Raw genomic sequence first — 19,215 nt, 5'->3', positions numbered from 1 at the left:
GACACACTCAGGAACTCCATGTTTATTACTCCCTCTCACCCCTCTATTATCCTGGTCTTCTGTCTTCTTCAACCCATGCAGCTCTGCTATATCAGACAGCACGGGATGGGAGGAAGAACACTTCTGCTCCCCGTGCAGTCTAATCCCTCAATGAGTAAGCAGAAGCTGCGGGTTGGTCAGTGTTGACGTCACCGCTGCCACCGTTGCCATAGTAATCTGATGGGCAGGTTACTGTAGCAACGGTGATCTCCGATCACCTGATTCCCGATGCCGTTATTCATCACCGGTTGTGGCAGTCAATCCCTGCATGTGGGCTGACTCTGTAAAGAGCGCCGACATGCATGCAGGGATGGGGAGCCGACCATGTGCCCGAGCATCTTGCCGGTACAGGACACTCGCTGAGTATACCGAGTACTGAGATGCTTGGGCAAGCACTGCGTACCGGCGAGATGCACTGACAGGACTTAGCATGACGTCATAGCCATGTGACCAGTCTGTAGCCAATGATATAATACAACATTCCCACATGACTGGTCACATACTATGACGTCACGGAAGGTCCTTTGGTTACCGGGCAGCACAGCGATGATTGGACTCGGAAGGAGAAGCGACGGGAGACAGAGGCTGCAGGACGCATCGCGAGATTTTATTTTACAGCCCCCCCCGCCCCATTACATAACTGTAAAGTCCAAGTTCGGTGTTCGGACGCAAGTTTGCGTTATATCAGAACCCGACCGTGAACTTTACAAAACGGAGTCTCCCGAACACCAAACATCGGGGGGTTTGCCCATCACTATTAGGGAGGTATAGTGACTGAAGAATACGCATTTCTGTGTTTTTTTTATATGGCGATTACCATACAGATTAATTAGTCTTTATGTTTTAATATATTTGAAATGTTGATTTTCATTTATGTATTTTTTATGAGGAAAGAACAGTGTAGTTCAAATTTTTTTTTTACTTTTATTTTTGAGACTTTTAAGGAGATTTATATTGATACCAATTTGCGATGCATACAACATTTTGATGGCTTCTAATTTCATATTTGTAAGAAAGTGTAGTGGCTAAAAAAATGCATTTCTAGTGTTTTTCTTTTCTTTTCTCTTTATGTTGATTGCCATACAAGTTAGTTAACCATTATGTTTTCATACACCAGACGTTGTGAGTTATTTATTATTTTTTATGAGGAAAGAACAGAATAATTCAAATTTTGACATTTTTATTTTTTTTACATACAGGATATATATTTTTTTTTACTTTATTTTTTCATCTTCTTAGTAGAACTTTCGATCGTTTAATCACTTGTTCCATATAATGAATTACCACTTTATTAAAGTATACTGTTTAGAGAAAATGATATTCTCCTTTGAAGCCCAGGAACTGGCTAGTCTTCCCATGAGAAGTAAGCCAGCTTTAGGAGCTTTCAGCAAGCTTCCCTGATATCCAAGGGTTTAGTCAGTGACTGTCAGCAGCATTTAAAAGATTATACAGCAGTCATCAACAGATTTTGGTTGTGTGACACAGCAGGCATCTAAAGGTATACATGGAAACTCAATTTAGGACATTTTTTTACATCCTTCATCTAAAATCGGTAAAGTACATTCGTTGAAGGAAAGATATCTGAAATTACTATGTAGACCCATACCTCTACATTATCTTTATTACATTTTTCCATTTTCTATTTGACTTGTTTCTTTAATTTATGCAAAAAGTAATAACAGCAAATCTTAATAATTAATATGTAATATTTTGATATAGGTTTCTTACCAAAACACCACGGAGTTCTTTTATTTTGACGCATTCTATTGGATGTCTCCTTCCATCCGGCCACTAATATCCGAAACAGTTTTAACGGTAGGGAGATTTTTCTACAGAAATGAATTATCCATTGGTTTCCTAAATTATTTGTTTATGGACTGAGGAGATAAAATTAAAGGGCCTATGCTGTACTTATTTTGTGAAGATGCATTCAGAGTGCCTATCTTTTCTCAAGACCTTGTTAACATTTTTGTTTTTATCATGTAGGTTGGAACACCATTTAATGTACAAGTTGAAACCAGCCCAAAAGTACAGGATATTTATTATATGGTGTGTATTATTTAAGGTGTTTCATCAGCCCAATGGCTCATCATATAGTATATTATTGCGTCTATTGAATGTACCCATTGAAGGGGAAAAAAAAATTACAATCAGCAAGAAACATCAAATTTCTCTCTCTCTCTGTATATATATATATTTAGCTATTTATTTACATATATATATATATATATATATATATACATATATTTATTTTTTTGTTTTATTGTAAGTGGCCCAAAGGTTGCTTTCTAGGGATTCCAAACCCCCCTTGCCACTCCACACCTTCTCCTTTTGGATAGATATATGCTTTCAGCCAATTTGCAAATTGAAAAAAAAAAAGGATTCAGCAAAATAAAATTATTGCATTCTTAAAGGGGTATCTATGAGATAGGGGATAGTTTAGTAATCATGGGTGTTCAACCACTAGGACACTCAGCGTCCCCAATAATAGGAGTGTTGTATGGTAAAAATTCAATGAATTATCTTCTATCTTATGATAACATTTACATTTGAATTTTAGCTACACCCCTTCAACAGTTAACATTTTACTTGTGGACTACTGATTTTCTTTCTCTGTTTTCTTATGTCTATAGCCACTCTTGCTGAACAGGCAAATACAAGGGAAATAATTTGTGCAAAGCAATGGGTAAATGAGCCTGTAATTAAGGAGTGATTATTATCAAATGAACAATTAGCAAAAAATAATGGTGATTTCACCCAAAAACCCAGACGATTTTCTTTCACATTTACCAATGTCATCCGTTTTTATACAACAGCAGGTATTAAACATTTACAAGCCCACATACAGTTTGCTATGTTACAGAATTGCAAATCAGATGCTATTCTGTTTCTTCAAATAAAATCTGACTTTTTTGTGCACCCATAGACTTGAATGTGTGAGTCACATCCGACACAGGGGTTGTCCGGTTTAAAACAATAAATCTGCAATCACTCTATGTCACTGCAGACTTATGAATCCTCTCAGCACACACAATGTGTACTGTAAAGATTCTACAGTGTCAGTGCCAGTGCACGTGATTACAAGTGTGCGATATACATACTCCTGGCCAGTATCCAACTAGACTGCTTTTGGTCTCGCACAATACACTTGCATTTCATTGAGTGCACTGGAAACAGTCTAGTCAGGTTCTGCCCGGGAGAATGCATGGCACATACTTGCAGTGATATGCCTGTCGTTCCTAGTGCTGACACCGGAGAATCCTCACAGTGCGCAGTGCTTGCAATGTGAGGATTCATAAGTTTGCAGACACATAGAGTGACTGCAGACACGTTGTTTTAGACTGGGCAAAATCTTTAAGTCCAAGTGGGTGTTATCACATAGTTTTCAGTGGGGGAGTGCACTTCTTCCTTCTGTAGGATATTGACCAATCATAAACAGGCAACAACACTCAGGGGAAAAACAAAGCACATGCCCCAACCATGGCTTCAAACAGGGTATTCTTGTGCGAATTGTAATGACAGACAAGCTGATCTCAATCCAGAGCGAGGACAGGTTGATGTGAGAACAGTAGACTTGAGGTTCATTACTGACAACTTTGAGCTTTCACCTCATGGCAGTCCATGTTGGGGAGTGGCAGCACAGCTAACTTTAACTGCGCCACAGTACAAATACTTCTATCAACTCTCCTCTAATAGTGCTGGCAGCTCAGCTGCCCCTCCCTTTACATGGCTGTCAGGAAATGAAAACTCAAAGGTATAGCATCCGATTTTTATAGCAATACTGCAATTCAGTAACATAGCAAACTATATGTGGTTTTGTAAATTTTAAATATAATACAGATAATAAGCTGCAAGCTAACCACTATAAAAATATAAACATGAAAAATGGCAAAGCATCACTGCTATAGGGATACTATGAACAATGAAAAATACATTTAGCTATGTGGAAAAAATGAATATATGAAAATGGTATTGCAAAACTGCTATGAATATTTGAAAGTAGTAGAGATGTTTATTAAATGTATTGACCAATGCAAATGAGCCCGAAACCAACGACAAGGTAATCTCTAATTTTTCGGGAACCTAACCTTACTGCCTCCATGTGCTATTAAAAATCTGCAAGTATGGGCAGACAGGCTCCTGGCTATATAGGATCATGAATAGAGTCTGGTAATAAGGCGGGGTTCTGGGTTCTCAGTCAGAAGAAACTACATGCTAATCAGAAAAAAGACTGACTGGAACACGTATGTGTGTGAATTAGGTGCTAACCTAAAAATACATGACTATAATAATTATAATAAGCTGCACACTAACTACTATAAAAATATAAACATGAAAAATAGGTAAAGCATTACTGCTGTAGGGATACTATGAACAATGAAAAATACATTTAGCTATCTGGAAAAAAATGAATACATGAAAATGATGCCATACAAATTACAAATGAAAAAGAAAATGAAAAATTTAAGAGGACTGACTGAAAAAAAATGTATTGTTAGTTCACATAAGTATTATTACCACTAATGATAAAATTAACATTTAAATATACTGTCTTTTAGTTTTGCTCCTGAGCATTTGCATTATATAGTTTGCAGCATTAAATAACTGCCCATTAGTAAATATTTACCCATTGGTGTATTTTTTAATAACCTATTTATACTGACTTCAGATGTGCTCTGAATCAGAAATAGTTCAGTGTGTGTATAAGGGCCATTTCACACATCCGGCTTTTTGCCGGATTGCCAGATTCGGCGCACTCCAGTACAGTGTGATACAGTACAATGGCGGTGCGACAAGCTCCGGTCACATGCTGTCATGGGATCGGAGCATGTGACCCGGAAGTAAAAGCCGGATGTGTGAAACGGCCCTAAGCTGCCATTGTTCTCAACAGTGCTGGAACCATGATCTATTAGGCAAACCAAAAGATCATTTAACCTGACAAACCAGTGTTTTGCTCGTTTATATGGTGATTGGCAGCCTGTTTAGACTCCACAATTATTATAAATGAGAGTTCTTAAGATCACACATTCCTAATAATTGCACAGTGTAAATGTACATTAATACTATACAAAATTATAAAGGGTTGTTATTTTATGTACCTCTAATCCATGCCCTGATAACATAGAGCTTAGCTGAGGTTTTCAAGCACAGTAATTGATTACTTAATTCAAGTCTAGAGCCGTTGTTGTCCTGTGAATTCTATGTGTTAAACATTTTAATTACACCGATAATACAAATATTTTTTTCTTAGGTTGTGGCGAATGGGATGATTGTGTCTGCAGGAAAGAACAAAACCACATTTAGTCTGACTCCTGACCAATCGTGGACTCCCACTGCTCAGCTCGTAGTGTATTATCTGAAGATTAATAGTAGCTTTGGTGATATTGTGCAAAATGTCTCTCAAGTGTTTCCTGTCAAAAGCGAATTAGGAAACAAGGTACAGTATTTATTTCCTTTACATTGCTTAATTATTCTTTTATGTTCCATCTTGTCAGAATGATATATTGTATTGTTTTTTCTTAGGTGACTTTATCATGGAGTAAAAACAGAGCAAACCCATTAGAAAGTGTGTCCTTATCAATCAGTGTGAAAGAGACTCGGTCTTTAGTGTGTTTACAAGTGGCCGACAGCAATAACCTAAATGTTACCAGAGTGAGTATACATGACATACTATACACTAAAAGCACAAATAGTAAAACTTTGCAGCTTTCTATGCACGTGTTAAGGCAATGCTTATATTCTTAAAATGCGCCAGTTTACCATAGTGGTTCATGCTGATTGATAAATCTGATGAATCTTTAGACTCTCTAAATTTATATCACCTTTTAGTTGGCTTACCTTTTAACCTTTTAGGACATGCCCCCCTCTGTTTAACCCCATCCCTCTTTAGAGACACCATGCCCCCTCAGTGACAACGCATGAAAAGTGACTAAAGTATATAATAAATATGGTGAAAGTCATTAAAGTCTGTTTTTATGTACACATTGGGACATTATAGTAACACATTTAGCTAGGGGAATTTCCACAATACACTTATATTAATCAATAAGCATTAAAAACCTTTTTGATCAACCATCACATATAATAAAAAGCCCCCACATTTCTGTGCTCTCTCTCCTCCTCCATCTCCATATCATATCTTTATAACTATCACTTACATCAAGCTAGATACTATTTAGAATCAGACTTACTTTTCAGGCAATATAGTATTTGGCAGTGTCACAAAAGAATGGACAGATGATTGAAGTGATTAATTACAAATCCACATTTGCTCCAAACTGAACCATTGCCTTGTGATACAACTAAATTTATTTCATTTCATGTCACTAATGAGGCCACTTACTTGGTGTAAATATTTCTCATATTCCAACTTACTTCCATATACCATAAAGCATAAAAAAGCAAATTATGCATATAGCATATGATTATGTAGTTAAACGTTGTTGTCAGAAATGTCAGAACAACATATATACCTTTCTTTCAACCCTTTTTAGATACTTAATGGCGCTATAATAATAATAAATAATAATAATAATAATAATACTTAATGGGTTATCCAGCCTTGAGATAAAAGAGTGCAGTCACTTTATGTGACTTTACACACGAGAATCGTCAGTGAACACTGTCAGGATTCTCCAATGCCTGCGCCAGGAGTGGGCAGTCATATTTGTATCATAGTATCATAGTATCATAATTTTTAAGGTTGAAGGAAGACTCTAAGTCCATCTAGTTCAACCCGTAGCCTAACATGTTGATCCAGAGGAAGGCAAAAAAACCCCAATGTGGCAAACAAGTTCCAATGGGGCAAAAATTTCCTTCCTGACTCCACATTCGGCAATCAGACTAGTTCCCTGGATCAATACCCTGTCATAAAATCTAATATACATAACTGGTAATATTAAATTTTTCAAGAAAGGCATCCAGGCTCTGCTTAAATGTTAGTAGTGAATCACTCATTACAACATCATGCGGCAGAGAGTTCCATAGTCTCACTGCTCGTACAGTAAAGAATCCTCGTCTGTGATTATGATTAAACCTTCTTTCCTCAAGACGTAGCGGATGCCCCCGTGTTCCAGTCGCAGGCCTAGGTGTAAAAAGATCTTTGGAAAGGTCTCTGTACTGTCCCCTCATATATTTATACATTGTGATTAGATCCCCCCTAAGCCTTCGTTTTTCCAAACTAAATAACCCCAAGTTTAATAACCTGTCTTGGTATTGCAGCCCACCCATTCCTCTAATAATCTTGGTGGCTCTTCTCTGCACCCTCTCCAGTTCAGCTATGTCCTTCTTATATATCGGTGACCAGAATTGTACACAGTATTCTAAGTGCGGTCGCACTAGTGACTTGTACAGAGGTAGAACTATATTTTTTTCATGAACACTTATACCTCTTTTAACCCTTTCACGACCGGCCGATTTTTCGCTTTCCGTTTTTTTTTTTCGCCATTCTTTTTCTGAGAGACGTAACTTTTTTATTTTTCAGTCAATATGGTCATGTGAGGGCTCATTTTTTGCGGAACGAGCTGTACTTTTAAATGAAACCATCAGTTTTACCATATTGTGTACTAGAAAATGGCAAAAAAATTCCAAATGCTGAAAAATAGCAAAAAAAGTGCGATAGCACTATGGTTTTTGAGATATTTTATTCACTGTGTTCACTATATGGTAAAACTGATGTGTGGGTGTGATGCCTCAGGTCAGTGCGAGTTCGTAGACACCAAACATGTATAGGTTTACTTTTATATAAGGGGTTAAAAAAAAATCGGAAGTTTGTCCGAAAAAAGTGGCGCACGTTTTACGCCATATTCCGTGACCCGTAGCGTTCTCATTTTTCGGGATCTTAGGCTCAATGATGGCTTATTTTTTGCGTCTCGAGCTGACGTTTTTAACGGTACCATTTTTGCGCAGATGCTACGTTTTGATCGCCTCTTATTGCATTTTGCGCAAAAGTTGTGGCGACAAAAAAACGTCGTTTTGGCGTTTGGAATTTTTTTGCCGCTACGCCGTTTACTGATCAGATTAATTGATTTTATATTTTGATAGATCGGGCGTTTCTGAACGCGGCGATACCAAATGTGTGTATATTTTTTATTTTTTTAACCCTTTAATTTTCAATGGGGCGAATGGGGGGTGATTTGAACTTTTAGGTTTTTTTGTTTTTTTTTAATTTTTTAAAACTTATTTTTTAACTTTTTTTTTTTTATTTTACTAGTCCCCCTAGGGGGCTATTGCGATCAACATTCCGATCGCTCTGCAGTATCTGCTGATCACAGCCACAAGGCTGTAAACAGCAGATACGCTGTCTTTCTCTTTTGCTGTGCCCCGGGCACAGCGAAAGTGAAACCAAGTCATGTGTAGTACAGGAGTCATCACATGACCCTGTGCTACCATGACAACTATCGGGAGTCACGTGATCGCGTCACGTGACTTCCGGTTTCGGGTGGTAAGTAAATGCTTACCGCAATCGCGCTTATAATGGCGCTGTCATGTATTGACAGCGCCATATAAGGGGTTAATCGGCACGAGCAGATAACGATTCTGCTCGTGCCTAGCAGGCACACATCTCAGCTGTGAAAATCAGCTGAGATGTGTGCCGATCGCGGCATGCTGCCGCCGGAGGACCGCGGGCAGTAAGATTATGTCATTTAGGACGTAATTTTACTGCCCGCGGTCGTTAAGGGGTTAATACATCCCATTATTTTGTTAGCCCTGGCAGCAGCTGCCTGACACTGTCCACTAAAGTGAAGTTTACCATCCACCCATACACCCAAGTCTTTTTCTGTGTCTGTTTTACCCAGTGTTCTACAATTAAGTACATAATCATAAATGTTATTTCCTCTACCCAAGTGCATGACCTTACATTTATCTACATTAAACTTCAATTGCCACTTCTAAGCCCAATCCTCCAATTTACATAAATCTCCCTGTAATATAAAATTATCCTCCTCTGTATTGATTACCCTGCAGAGTTTAGTATCATCTGCAAATATTGAAATTCTACTCCGCATGCCCCCAACAAGGTCATTTATAAATATGTTGAAAAGAAGCGGGCCCAATACTGACCCCTGTGGTACCCCACTATGAACTGAGACCCTGTCCGAGTACGTACCATTAATAACCTCCCTTTGTTTCCTATCACTGAGCCAGTTTTTAACCCAGTTACACATTTTCCCCTATCCCCATTATTCTCATTTTATGTACCAACCTTTTGTGTGGCACCGTATCAAAAGCTTTTGAAAAGTCCATATACACAACATCCACTGCATTTCCCTGGTCCAGGCTTGAACTTACCTCTTCATAGAAGCTGATCAAATTAGTTTGACAGGATCGATCCCTCATAAACCCATGTTGATACTCTGTCATAAGGTTATTTTTCTTGAGATACTCCAGTATAGCATCTCTCAAGAAACCCTCAAGGATTTTACCAACCATAGAGGTTAAACTTACCGGCCTATAATTTCCCGGCTCAGTTTTTGTCCCCTTTTTGAATATTGGCACCACATTTGCTATGCGCCAGTCCTGCGGTACCGACCCTGTTATTAAGGAATCTGAGAAGATTAAAAATAATGGTCTATCTATCACAGAACTCAATTCCTGTAGTACTCTGGGGTGTATGCCATCCGGGCCCGGAGATTTGTCAACCTTAGTGATTTCGAGGCGGCGACGTACTTCCTGCTGGGTTAAGCAGGTAATATTCAAGGGTGAATTTATGGTATCACTGGTCATGTCATCTGCCATGGCATTTTCTTGTATAAAAACCGTAGAAAAAAAGTCATTCAGCAGGTTGGCTTTACCCTCATCCCCTTCCACCATTTCACCAAGACTATTTTTAAGGGGGCCAACACTATCGCTTTTCAGTTTTTTACTGTTTATGTAGTTAAAGAATATTTTAGGATTATTTTTACTTTCTCTCGCAATTAGTCTCTCTGTCTCAAACTTAGCTAACTTAATTTGCTTTTTACATATTTTATTTAATTTTCTATAATTATATAATGCCTCATCACTACCTACCCTCTTTAATTCTTTTAAGGCTTTCTGTTTTTCTTTTATTGCTTCCCTTACAGCTCTATTTAGCCATAGGGGTTTCCTCCTATTTCTAGCATGTTTGTTCCCATAGGGTATATTTTCTGCACAAGCCCTATTCAGGATGCTCATAAAAGTCTCCCATTTGCTTTGTGTACTTTTATTACTTAGTACATCATCCCAGTTTATTGCACTAAGATCATCTCTCAACCGTTTAAAATTTGCTTTCCTGAAGTTTAGTGTCCTTGTAGCCCCTCTACTAGACATCTTACTAAAGAATACATGAAAACTTATTATTTTGTGATCACTATTCCCCAAGTAACCCCCAACTTGTATATTTGATATGCGGTCTGGCCTATTGGTTAGTACAAGGTCTAGTAGTGCTCCCCCTCCTGTGGGGTCCTGTACCATTTGTGAAAGGTAATTATCTTTCATTGTTATCAAAAATCTATTTCCTTTGCTGGAACTGCAAGTTTCTGTTCCCCAATTTATATCAGGATAGTTAAAGTCCCCCATAATAATTACCTCTCCGAGACTCGCTGCTTTATCAATTTGCTTTATGAGGAGATTCTCTACCTCTTCCATAATATTCGGCGTCTTATAACACACCCCTATCAGTATTTTATTATTCATTCTCCCCCCCTTATCTCCACCCATAGGGACTCTACATTCTCAGTACCCTCACATATGTTGTCACGCAGGATGGGTTTTAAGGATGATTTTACATATAGACACACACCTCCCCCTCGCTTATTTGTACGGTCATTCCTGAATAGGCTATAACCCTGTAAATTAACAGCCCAGTCATAGCTCTCATCCAGCCATGTCTCTGATATCCCCACTATATCATAATTTTCTTCCAACAATATTAATTAGAATTCCTCCACCTTATTTGTGAGGCTTCGGGCATTAGTGTACATGCACGTTACGTATGACTCTGTACCTGTATTCCTGCTTACTGTATTAACTGTCCTAACCCTTCCCCCCCTACCACCCCCAATTTCATTACTTGTGCCCTGGTCACTATCTGCACTACATTCCCCTTCTATAAAGTGAATACCCTCGCCCCCCAGGTCTACTTCCTGCCACATTCCAACTAGACGTATCTGCCTTGCTCAATTCTCTTGTATCAAGAGAGGCCATGTTCATCTAGTCAGAATGTAACCACATGTCTGCAAATCATATTTTTGCGATCATGTGCTTTCCAGCTCCTGGGGCTGGGACTGGAGAACAGGAGATCAGCATTTTTGCTGATCAGAGTGATGCTAAAGCATTACTTTAATCAACAGAAGTGATCCAACAGTGTAGCCATAAAGTAATACAATCAGTAAAAAAAAGTAAAAAATAAAGTTTTAAAAAACTATTAAAAATAAAAAAACCCTAAAGTTCAAATTCTTCCCTTTTGCTCTATTGAAAATAAAACAATAATAATAATAATTACTAATAATAAAACTATACATATTTGATATCACCACTTTCAGAAATCCCCGATCTATCAAAATGTAAAATCAAATAATCTGATCAGTTCACAGTGTAGCGAGAAACAATTTCCAAACAGTAGAATTATGTTTTTTTTGGACACCGCAACATTGCATTAAAATGCAATAACAAGTGATCAAAACATTGCTTCTATGCAAAAATGGTATAATTAAAACCAGGAGCTCATAATGCAAAAAAATAAACCATCACTGATCCTCAGATTCAGAAATGAGAATGCTACGAGTTTTGGTAAATGGCGACAAAAGCGCTAATCTTTATTTTTACAAACTTCTGAATTTTTTTTCATGTCTTAGATAAAAGTTAAACTATACATGTTTTGTATCTACGAATTCGCACCGACCTGGGGAATCATAATGCCAGGTCAGTTTGTCAAAATAGTGAACATGGTAAATAAAAAAACCCACAAAACAATCGTGCAATTGCACTTTTTTTGCAATTTCACCGCACTTGGAATTTTTTTTCACATTTTCCAGTACAATATGGGGCAGATTGAATGATGTAGATCAAAAGTACAACTCCGGCAAAAATCAAGTCCTCATATGGCTATTTTGATAGAAAAATAAGAAAGCTATGGCTCTCGGATGAAGAGGAGGAAAAATAAAAACGAAAAATGGAAAATCACTCAGGTGTGAAGGGGTTAAAGGGAACCTGTCAGCAGAAATGTCCCCTAAAACCTAACAGATTCCCCCTCTGCAGCTCCTGGGCTGCATTCTATAAAGGTCCCTGTTATGATTGTGCCCACTTTCTGACCGAAAAAAAGTGTTTATAAAGTTGTACCTTTTTGGCTTCTGATTCTGTAAATCCGTCACGGGGGCGGGCTGCCTGATGGCCGTTATTCTGCCCCCTGGTCCTGTATGCCGCCCCCATCGCTGATTTCAATACTTCTGGACGCCGCCCACTGCTCCAGCCATCCCCGCGCATGCCCAGTGCCCATCTCTCGGGGATGAGCACTGTGCCCAGCGTCACCGCTGGTGGCGTGCACGCAGGGTTAAGATTATGGGCGGTGCTGTGATGTTTATTCCTAAGCAACCGCCCATAATCGCGGGACCGCGCTTTCGGTGTAGTCACTGCTCCGCGCTCTTCCCATCTATTTCCTGCCTCGGGGCAAGATGGGAAGGAGGCGAAGTGAGGTCAGCAGCAGCGCGCTTGCGCAGAAAGAAGCAGGCCGAGGGGGAAAGCGCGGTCCCGCGATTATGGGCGGTTGCTTAGGAATAAACATCACAGCACCGCCCATAATCTTAACCCTGCGTGCATGTCACCAGCGGTGACGCTGGGCACAGTGCTCATCCCCGAGAGATGGGCACTGGGCATGCGCGGGGATGGCTGGAGCAGTGGGCGGCGTCCAGAAGTATTGAAATCAGCGATGGGGGCGGCATACGTGACCAGGGGGCAGAATAACGGCCATCAGGCAGCCCGCCCCCGTGACGGATTTACAGAATCAGAAGCCAAAAAGGTACAACTTTATAAACACTTTTTTTCGGTCAGAAAGTGGGCACAATCATAACAGGGACCTTTATAGAATGCAGCCCAGGAGCTGCAGAGGGGGAATCTGTTAGGTTTTAGGGGACATTTCTGCTGACAGGTTCCCTTTAAAGTATTACTAAATTGGATAGGCCAGCACATAGTTTTTTTTCATTACTTTTCCATGATTAAATCATTTGCTATATTTTACTACTAGAAATGTAAACCTAATTCTTCCAATCATTGTTTTCTACAAAAATAACGTAAAATATATATTGATAAAACATTTCTTTGCTTTCTTTTGTAGGTTGGTGAACTAATTTCATATTATCAGGTGAGTTAATATATTATAGTACACTTTATTGTATATTTTGCTTTTTATTTATACATAATAGCATGCATTGTATCCTTAATGCTTAAGTAAAGTTGATATTTTTGTATTTCCAAGAGTTCCCTCACAAGTCTGACTGATGGCGTTGCATATGTCTTCTATGGTAAGTTTATTGATATTAATGTTTAATAACCAATACTAGAAACTTTGCTCAAAATATTTCTCCACCGATCCATTCATTCATCCTTCCATCTGTTTATTTATTAAATAATACATTGAGGACAATAGATTGCATATTAATTTTTATTCTAAACTTAAAGTATACAGTTTTGAACTGTATGAGCAATGAGCAACTTAAATATATTTTATCTGATAAATCTTCTTCTTTCTCTGCCAGGACTGATCATTTTCTAAAGTCTCAATTCACAGGTAAAATCTGTATTCAGCGAAGACAGAACATTACATTACTAAGATAAGACATGACAGTTGTTAATGATAAGATTCTATACAAGGAAGGTGAGAAGGGAGGGGTAATGTCTCTAGCTGCTCCCTCTGCCTGTAACTCCTCTCTCTTCCACCCACCCCTCCGGTATACACTACATTTCATCCTCTCAGTAAGGCTATGTGCACACAGTGCATTATTCGCTGCGTTTTTCGGGTGCGTTTTTGGCCTCAAAACTGCATGACTTTGCTTCCCAAGGCTGCGTTTTTGAGCTTAAAAAAAAAAAAAAAATTGGACATGTCAATTCTTTCCTGCGTTTTTCTGCGTTTTCCCCTTATGCAATGCATTAGAAAAACGCAGAGATCAAGAACACAGAAAAACGCAGCCAAAGCGCACCAAAATGCGGTCCACGGGTGCGTTTTTATGCGTTCTTAGCGGCCAAAAACGCACAAAAACGCAGAGTCAAAAAAACGCAGCGTGTGCACATAGCCTAAAGGGAAAATCTTCTCTGAATACAGCTTTTAACTCAGAATTGAGAATATCGATAATGACTGATAAATTCTGGCAGAGAAAGAAACAAATTTGTCTGATAAGATATATTACAAAGTTTTTTATTTTCACTTGTAAGGCTGTGTATGTAGCACCCCTAAAGCCATCAGGGAGCTATAAGGTTCTGCATCCTCACCAGGATGCAGGGACTACCCCCTATGGCCCCAGAAGACCAGCACCGGGAACACACAAACACTTCACAAAATCACAGTTTTCCTCAACAATCCCCCATAGAGTGGTACAAAGCTAGTATCGGACCAATGGATGGCCTCCTAGAGGTGGAGCCAGTCCTGTCCACTAGTTGACCAGGTGGGAGGGACAGACAGTAGTGGACAGTAGTCAGTTGGAGTGAGACAGTGAAGGTGGATGATGGACGTGAGGAGATGCACTGACTTGGAGTGAACAATAACCTGGTGCCCAGGAGGTTAGTTGCCGGTGGAATACGGTGGAGTACTCCTGGAACTACGCACCAACGGGGTACAGGACCCTAGGTCAGGCAGAAGCTCCAGGCAGGCCTGATAAAACCTGCACAGCGAGGGAACCATCAAGGACCTCACTGACTTTAAAAATCCGAGACTCAGTAGCAAAGGGAGCACCGGGGACAGGACCAGAGACTCCAGCCTCACAGGGTTCACACTACTGTCATACGGACAGAAGTGGAAAACCACCGGATGGGGACCCCCAGTTGCTCTACACCACGGGGATTCACCAACCAGAGACAGGTGCAGGGGAAGAAAGCACCAGATTACTAAACTGGCACTGGGACAAATGGGACCTGAAGGTGAAACCAGCCAGCCTCGGGTGACCAGTTACCACCATAAAGTGAGTAAAGAACCAGTTGCACTGAACCCTTTGTGTGTACTACCATCTTCCGACACCCGTCACCTCATCTACCCTCTGCTTGCGGAGGGTCTAACATCCAGGCTGCCATTAACACCAGCCCCAGCAGTGGACATTGTACAGCGGCGGCTCCATCTACATAGCCGCAACACTGCAAGTATGTATTTAGTAAGACCTGGCTCAACTATAAAAAGTAGGGTGCCAGAAACAAAAACCAATGCTAAAAAATTAGACTAATTTTGGCACACCAAAAAAGGAGAAAGGAGAAAAGTTCTTTAGTCAATAACTCGCGGGATTTATTGGCAAGGTATATAAAGAAAAAAAGTCCAACGTGTCGACCCTTCAGGGTTCTTTTTCAAGGACAATTTAGTCTATAAAGGTAAGTATACAATTTTATTCTCCAAGGAGGTATATGTTAAACCGTGAGTTATACACCTTAGGAATAGAAAAAGGAGGTTCAACGTATAAATGGACAATGTCCGAAATATCTCAATGGCCTAACAACCATCCAATACCAATGGTGAAATGTGAATCATAAATGATGGATGAGAAGAGGTAGTCACTCGGTCGCAAAGAAGAGTTGGATCTAGGCCCGTGTTCCCTCTCCACATTGACGCAGGCTCATTACAGTCCCCATTTACCCACATCATGGGATCCTCTTAACCTCCTATTTTATAGGCGCATATCTAAATTATTCATTTGTGTGTTACCTATCAACCTACCAGATAATTTACATATTTACCTGGATCTTCTTCGCGACCGAGTGACTACCTCTTCTCAGTCATCATTTATAATTCACATTTCACCATTTGTATTGGATGGTTGTTAGGCCATTGAGATATTTCGGACATTGTCCATTTATACGTTTAACCTCCTTTTTCTATTCCTAAGGTATATAACTCATGGTTTAACATATACAGTACCTCCTTGGTGAATACAATTGTATACTTATCTTTATAGTCTAAATTGTCCTTGAAAAAGACCCCTGAAATTAGTCTAATTTTCTAAGACCGCAAGTGGCGTCACGTGTGAACACTATTCTAATCCCCTGTAAATATTCCCCTTTTGAAAAAGGACCCAGGGCATGGAACGGGGCAACGGCCAACAAAGTGACATTTCCCAGATATACACTGTCCGGGACCGAGTACCCCATAACCCTGGGCGACACAGTGTACCCACACTACATTTTTGCTGTGTTTATTGTTTACACGTTTTAATCAATACTGCAAGGAAAAACACATCCCAGCAAAGTCTATGAGAATCCTGAATTGCTGTGCACATGTTGCAGATTTTTTCCTTGCAGATTTTGGTGCAAAAAAAATCTGCAGCATGTCAATTCTTTTTGCTTTTTTTCCTACAGATATAATCCGCTGCAGTGCTCGTGCTTGATCACTGCAGTGCATTATATCGGTCAGTGGTGCACTTTCAGCATTGACTCTTCACCTTACACATCATGCATCCGGCATGTTCTGTGAGGTGATCCGTAGCTCAATAACCCGGGGACATCTGTAGCACCCAGGATATGGGGTACTCTGTTCCGGGCAGTGTCTCTCTTGGGAATGTCACGGTGGTGGCCGTTACCCGATTCCGTGCCCTGGGCCCTTTTTGTAATGGGGATATTTATAGAGGAGAATATGATAATGTTCACATGTGACGCCAATTGTGGTGTTGTGGCTAAGTGTAGGGAGCCGCCGCTGCAGAATGTGTCTACTGGGGCTGGTGGTATTGGCAGCTAGAATGATAGACCCTCCGCAAGTAGGGTTTTGCCCCAGAGGGTGTATGGTGCAGTGGGCGGTGGAAGAAGGTAGTCCACAAAGGTGTTCAGTGCTACTAGTTTAGTCACTGCTGAAGATGTTAACTGGTTGCCCGAGGCCTGCTGGTTTCGCCTCCAGGTCCCCTTCGTCCCAGTGCCAGTTTGGTTCTCTGATACCCTCTTCCCCTGATCCTGTCTCTGGTAAGTGAGTCCCCGTGGTATAGAACAACTGGGGGTCCCCGTTCTGTGGTTTGTCCACTTTTGTCCACCTGATGGTAGTATGAACCCTGTGGGGTTGGATTCTCTGGTCCTGTCCCCAGTTCTCCCTTTGCTACTGAGTCTTCGGATTCTTTAGGGTGAGCAAGGTCCTTGATGGTCCCCTTTGCTGTGCAGGTGTTAACAGGTCGGCTTGAAGCTCTTTCCTGTCCTAGGGTCCAGTACCCCGTTGGTGCATTGTTCTGGGAGGACTCCACCGGGAACCACTTCTCCTGGGTACCAGGTCACCGCTAACCTGAGTCAGGACGTCACTTTGCTTCCACCTTCACTCCTCACCTGTCTGACACTTTGTCTGACTACTCGCCACAGTCTGCCCCTCCCACCTGGTCAGCTAGAGGCCTGGATTGGCTCCACCTCTAGGCGGCCATCCATTGGTCCCACCCTAGCTGGGTACCATTGTGTGGGGAAATTTTGGGGAAAACTGGGGTTACCTGGGTTTTTGTTGGTACTGGTACTGAGAATCTGGGTCCCTAAGGGGGTAGGCCCTGCATCCTTGTGGGGATGCATAACCTTATAGCACCCTGATGGTTTCAGAGGCGCTACATATCATTGTGATGACCCAGGGTTGACATGACAGCCATCAGGTCCCTGTGATCACATTACAGGAACTCGATCGCCAGGGAGATGTAATTGATTCCTCTCCCTGCCTCCAGAATGCTACACTGTTATTACTGTATTTAAAAATATAAGCACACAGCTCATTACAGTGAGAGCAGTAGTGGTTACACATGACTGATAACAGCAACCTATTAGGAGTTGAGAGGAAGGAGAGCAGCTAACTACTGTTAAGAAATCAATGGGCTACAGAGAGCTGGCTGGGATTTTAGTTATCTCCTCTCCGGGAATATACAGGGGCATCTCAATAAATTAGAATATCATCAAAAAGTTAATTTATTTCAGTAATTCAATGTTACTGTTCATGATTATGGCTTACAGCCAATGAAAACCCAAAAGTCATTATTTCAGAAAATTAGAATATGATGTAAAACCAACTGATAAAAATATTTTAAACTCAGAAATGTTGGCGCTTACTGAAAAGTATGTACAGTAAATGCACTCAATACTTGGTCAGGGTCTCCTTTTGCATGAATTACTGCATCAATGCGGCATGGCATGGAGGTGATCAGCCTGTAGCACTGCTGAGGTGTTATGGAAGCCCAGGTTACTTTGATAGCAGCCTTCAGTTCATCTGCATTGTTGGGTCTGGTGTCTCTTATCTTCCTGTTGACAATACTCCATAGATTCTCTTTAGGGTATAGGTCAGGCAATTTACTGGCCAGTCAAGCACAGTGATACTGTGGTTATTAAACCAGGTTTTGGTACTTTTGGCAGTGTGGACAGGTGTCATGTTCTGTTCTGCTGAAAATCAAATTTCCATCTCCTTAAAGCTTGTTGGCAGAGGGAAACAAGAAGTGCTCTAAAATTTCCTGGTAGACGGCTGCTCTGACTTTTGTCTTGATAACACACAATGGAGCTACACCAGCAGATGACATGGCTCTCCAAACCATCACTGATTGTGGAAACTTCACACTAGACCTTGATTTCCAAATTAAATGCAGAATTTACTTTCATCTGAAAACAACACCTTGGACCACCAAGCAACAGTCCAGTTCTTTCTCTCCTCGGCTCTGGTAAGACGCTTCTGGCATTGTCTGTTGGCCATGAGTGGCTTGGCACAAGGAATGCGACAGTTGTAGCTCATGTCCTGGATATGTCTGTGTGTGGTGGCTCTTGAAGCACTAACTCCAGCAGCAGTCCACTCCTTGTGAATCTCCCCCAAATTTTTGAAAAGCCATTGACTAACAATCCTATCAAGGCTGCGAGTATCCTGGTTGCTTGTGCAGCTTTTTCTACCACACTTTTTCCTTCCACTAAACTTTTTCCTTCCACTAAACTTTCCATTAACATGCTTGGATACAGCACTCTGTGAACAGCCAGCTTCTTTAGCAATGACATTTTGTGGCTTACCCTCCTTGTGGAGTGTGTCAATGACTGCCTTCT

General features: G+C 40.6%; 1 protein-coding gene across 1 annotated transcript in view; it reads left to right on the top strand.

Moving 5' to 3' along the window:
- The window catches only part of LOC142296517 (CD109 antigen-like), a 265,735-nt gene that overhangs the window by 153,363 nt on the left and 93,157 nt on the right, over positions 1 to 19,215 (top strand). The window contains exons 13-18 of the mRNA XM_075340205.1: positions 1,759 to 1,854; positions 2,026 to 2,088; positions 5,291 to 5,476; positions 5,563 to 5,691; positions 13,331 to 13,357; positions 13,472 to 13,517. Of these exons, the coding sequence (XP_075196320.1) occupies positions 1,759 to 1,854; positions 2,026 to 2,088; positions 5,291 to 5,476; positions 5,563 to 5,691; positions 13,331 to 13,357; positions 13,472 to 13,517 (547 nt within the window). The remainder of the gene's footprint in view (positions 1 to 1,758; positions 1,855 to 2,025; positions 2,089 to 5,290; positions 5,477 to 5,562; positions 5,692 to 13,330; positions 13,358 to 13,471; positions 13,518 to 19,215) is intronic.

This window comes from Anomaloglossus baeobatrachus, chromosome 3, assembly GCF_048569485.1.
Source record: "Anomaloglossus baeobatrachus isolate aAnoBae1 chromosome 3, aAnoBae1.hap1, whole genome shotgun sequence".
Classification (NCBI taxonomy): Eukaryota; Metazoa; Chordata; class Amphibia; order Anura; family Aromobatidae; genus Anomaloglossus; species Anomaloglossus baeobatrachus.
Note: the sequence above shows the minus strand (reverse complement) of the source record. Positions and strands in the feature narration are given on the sequence as shown.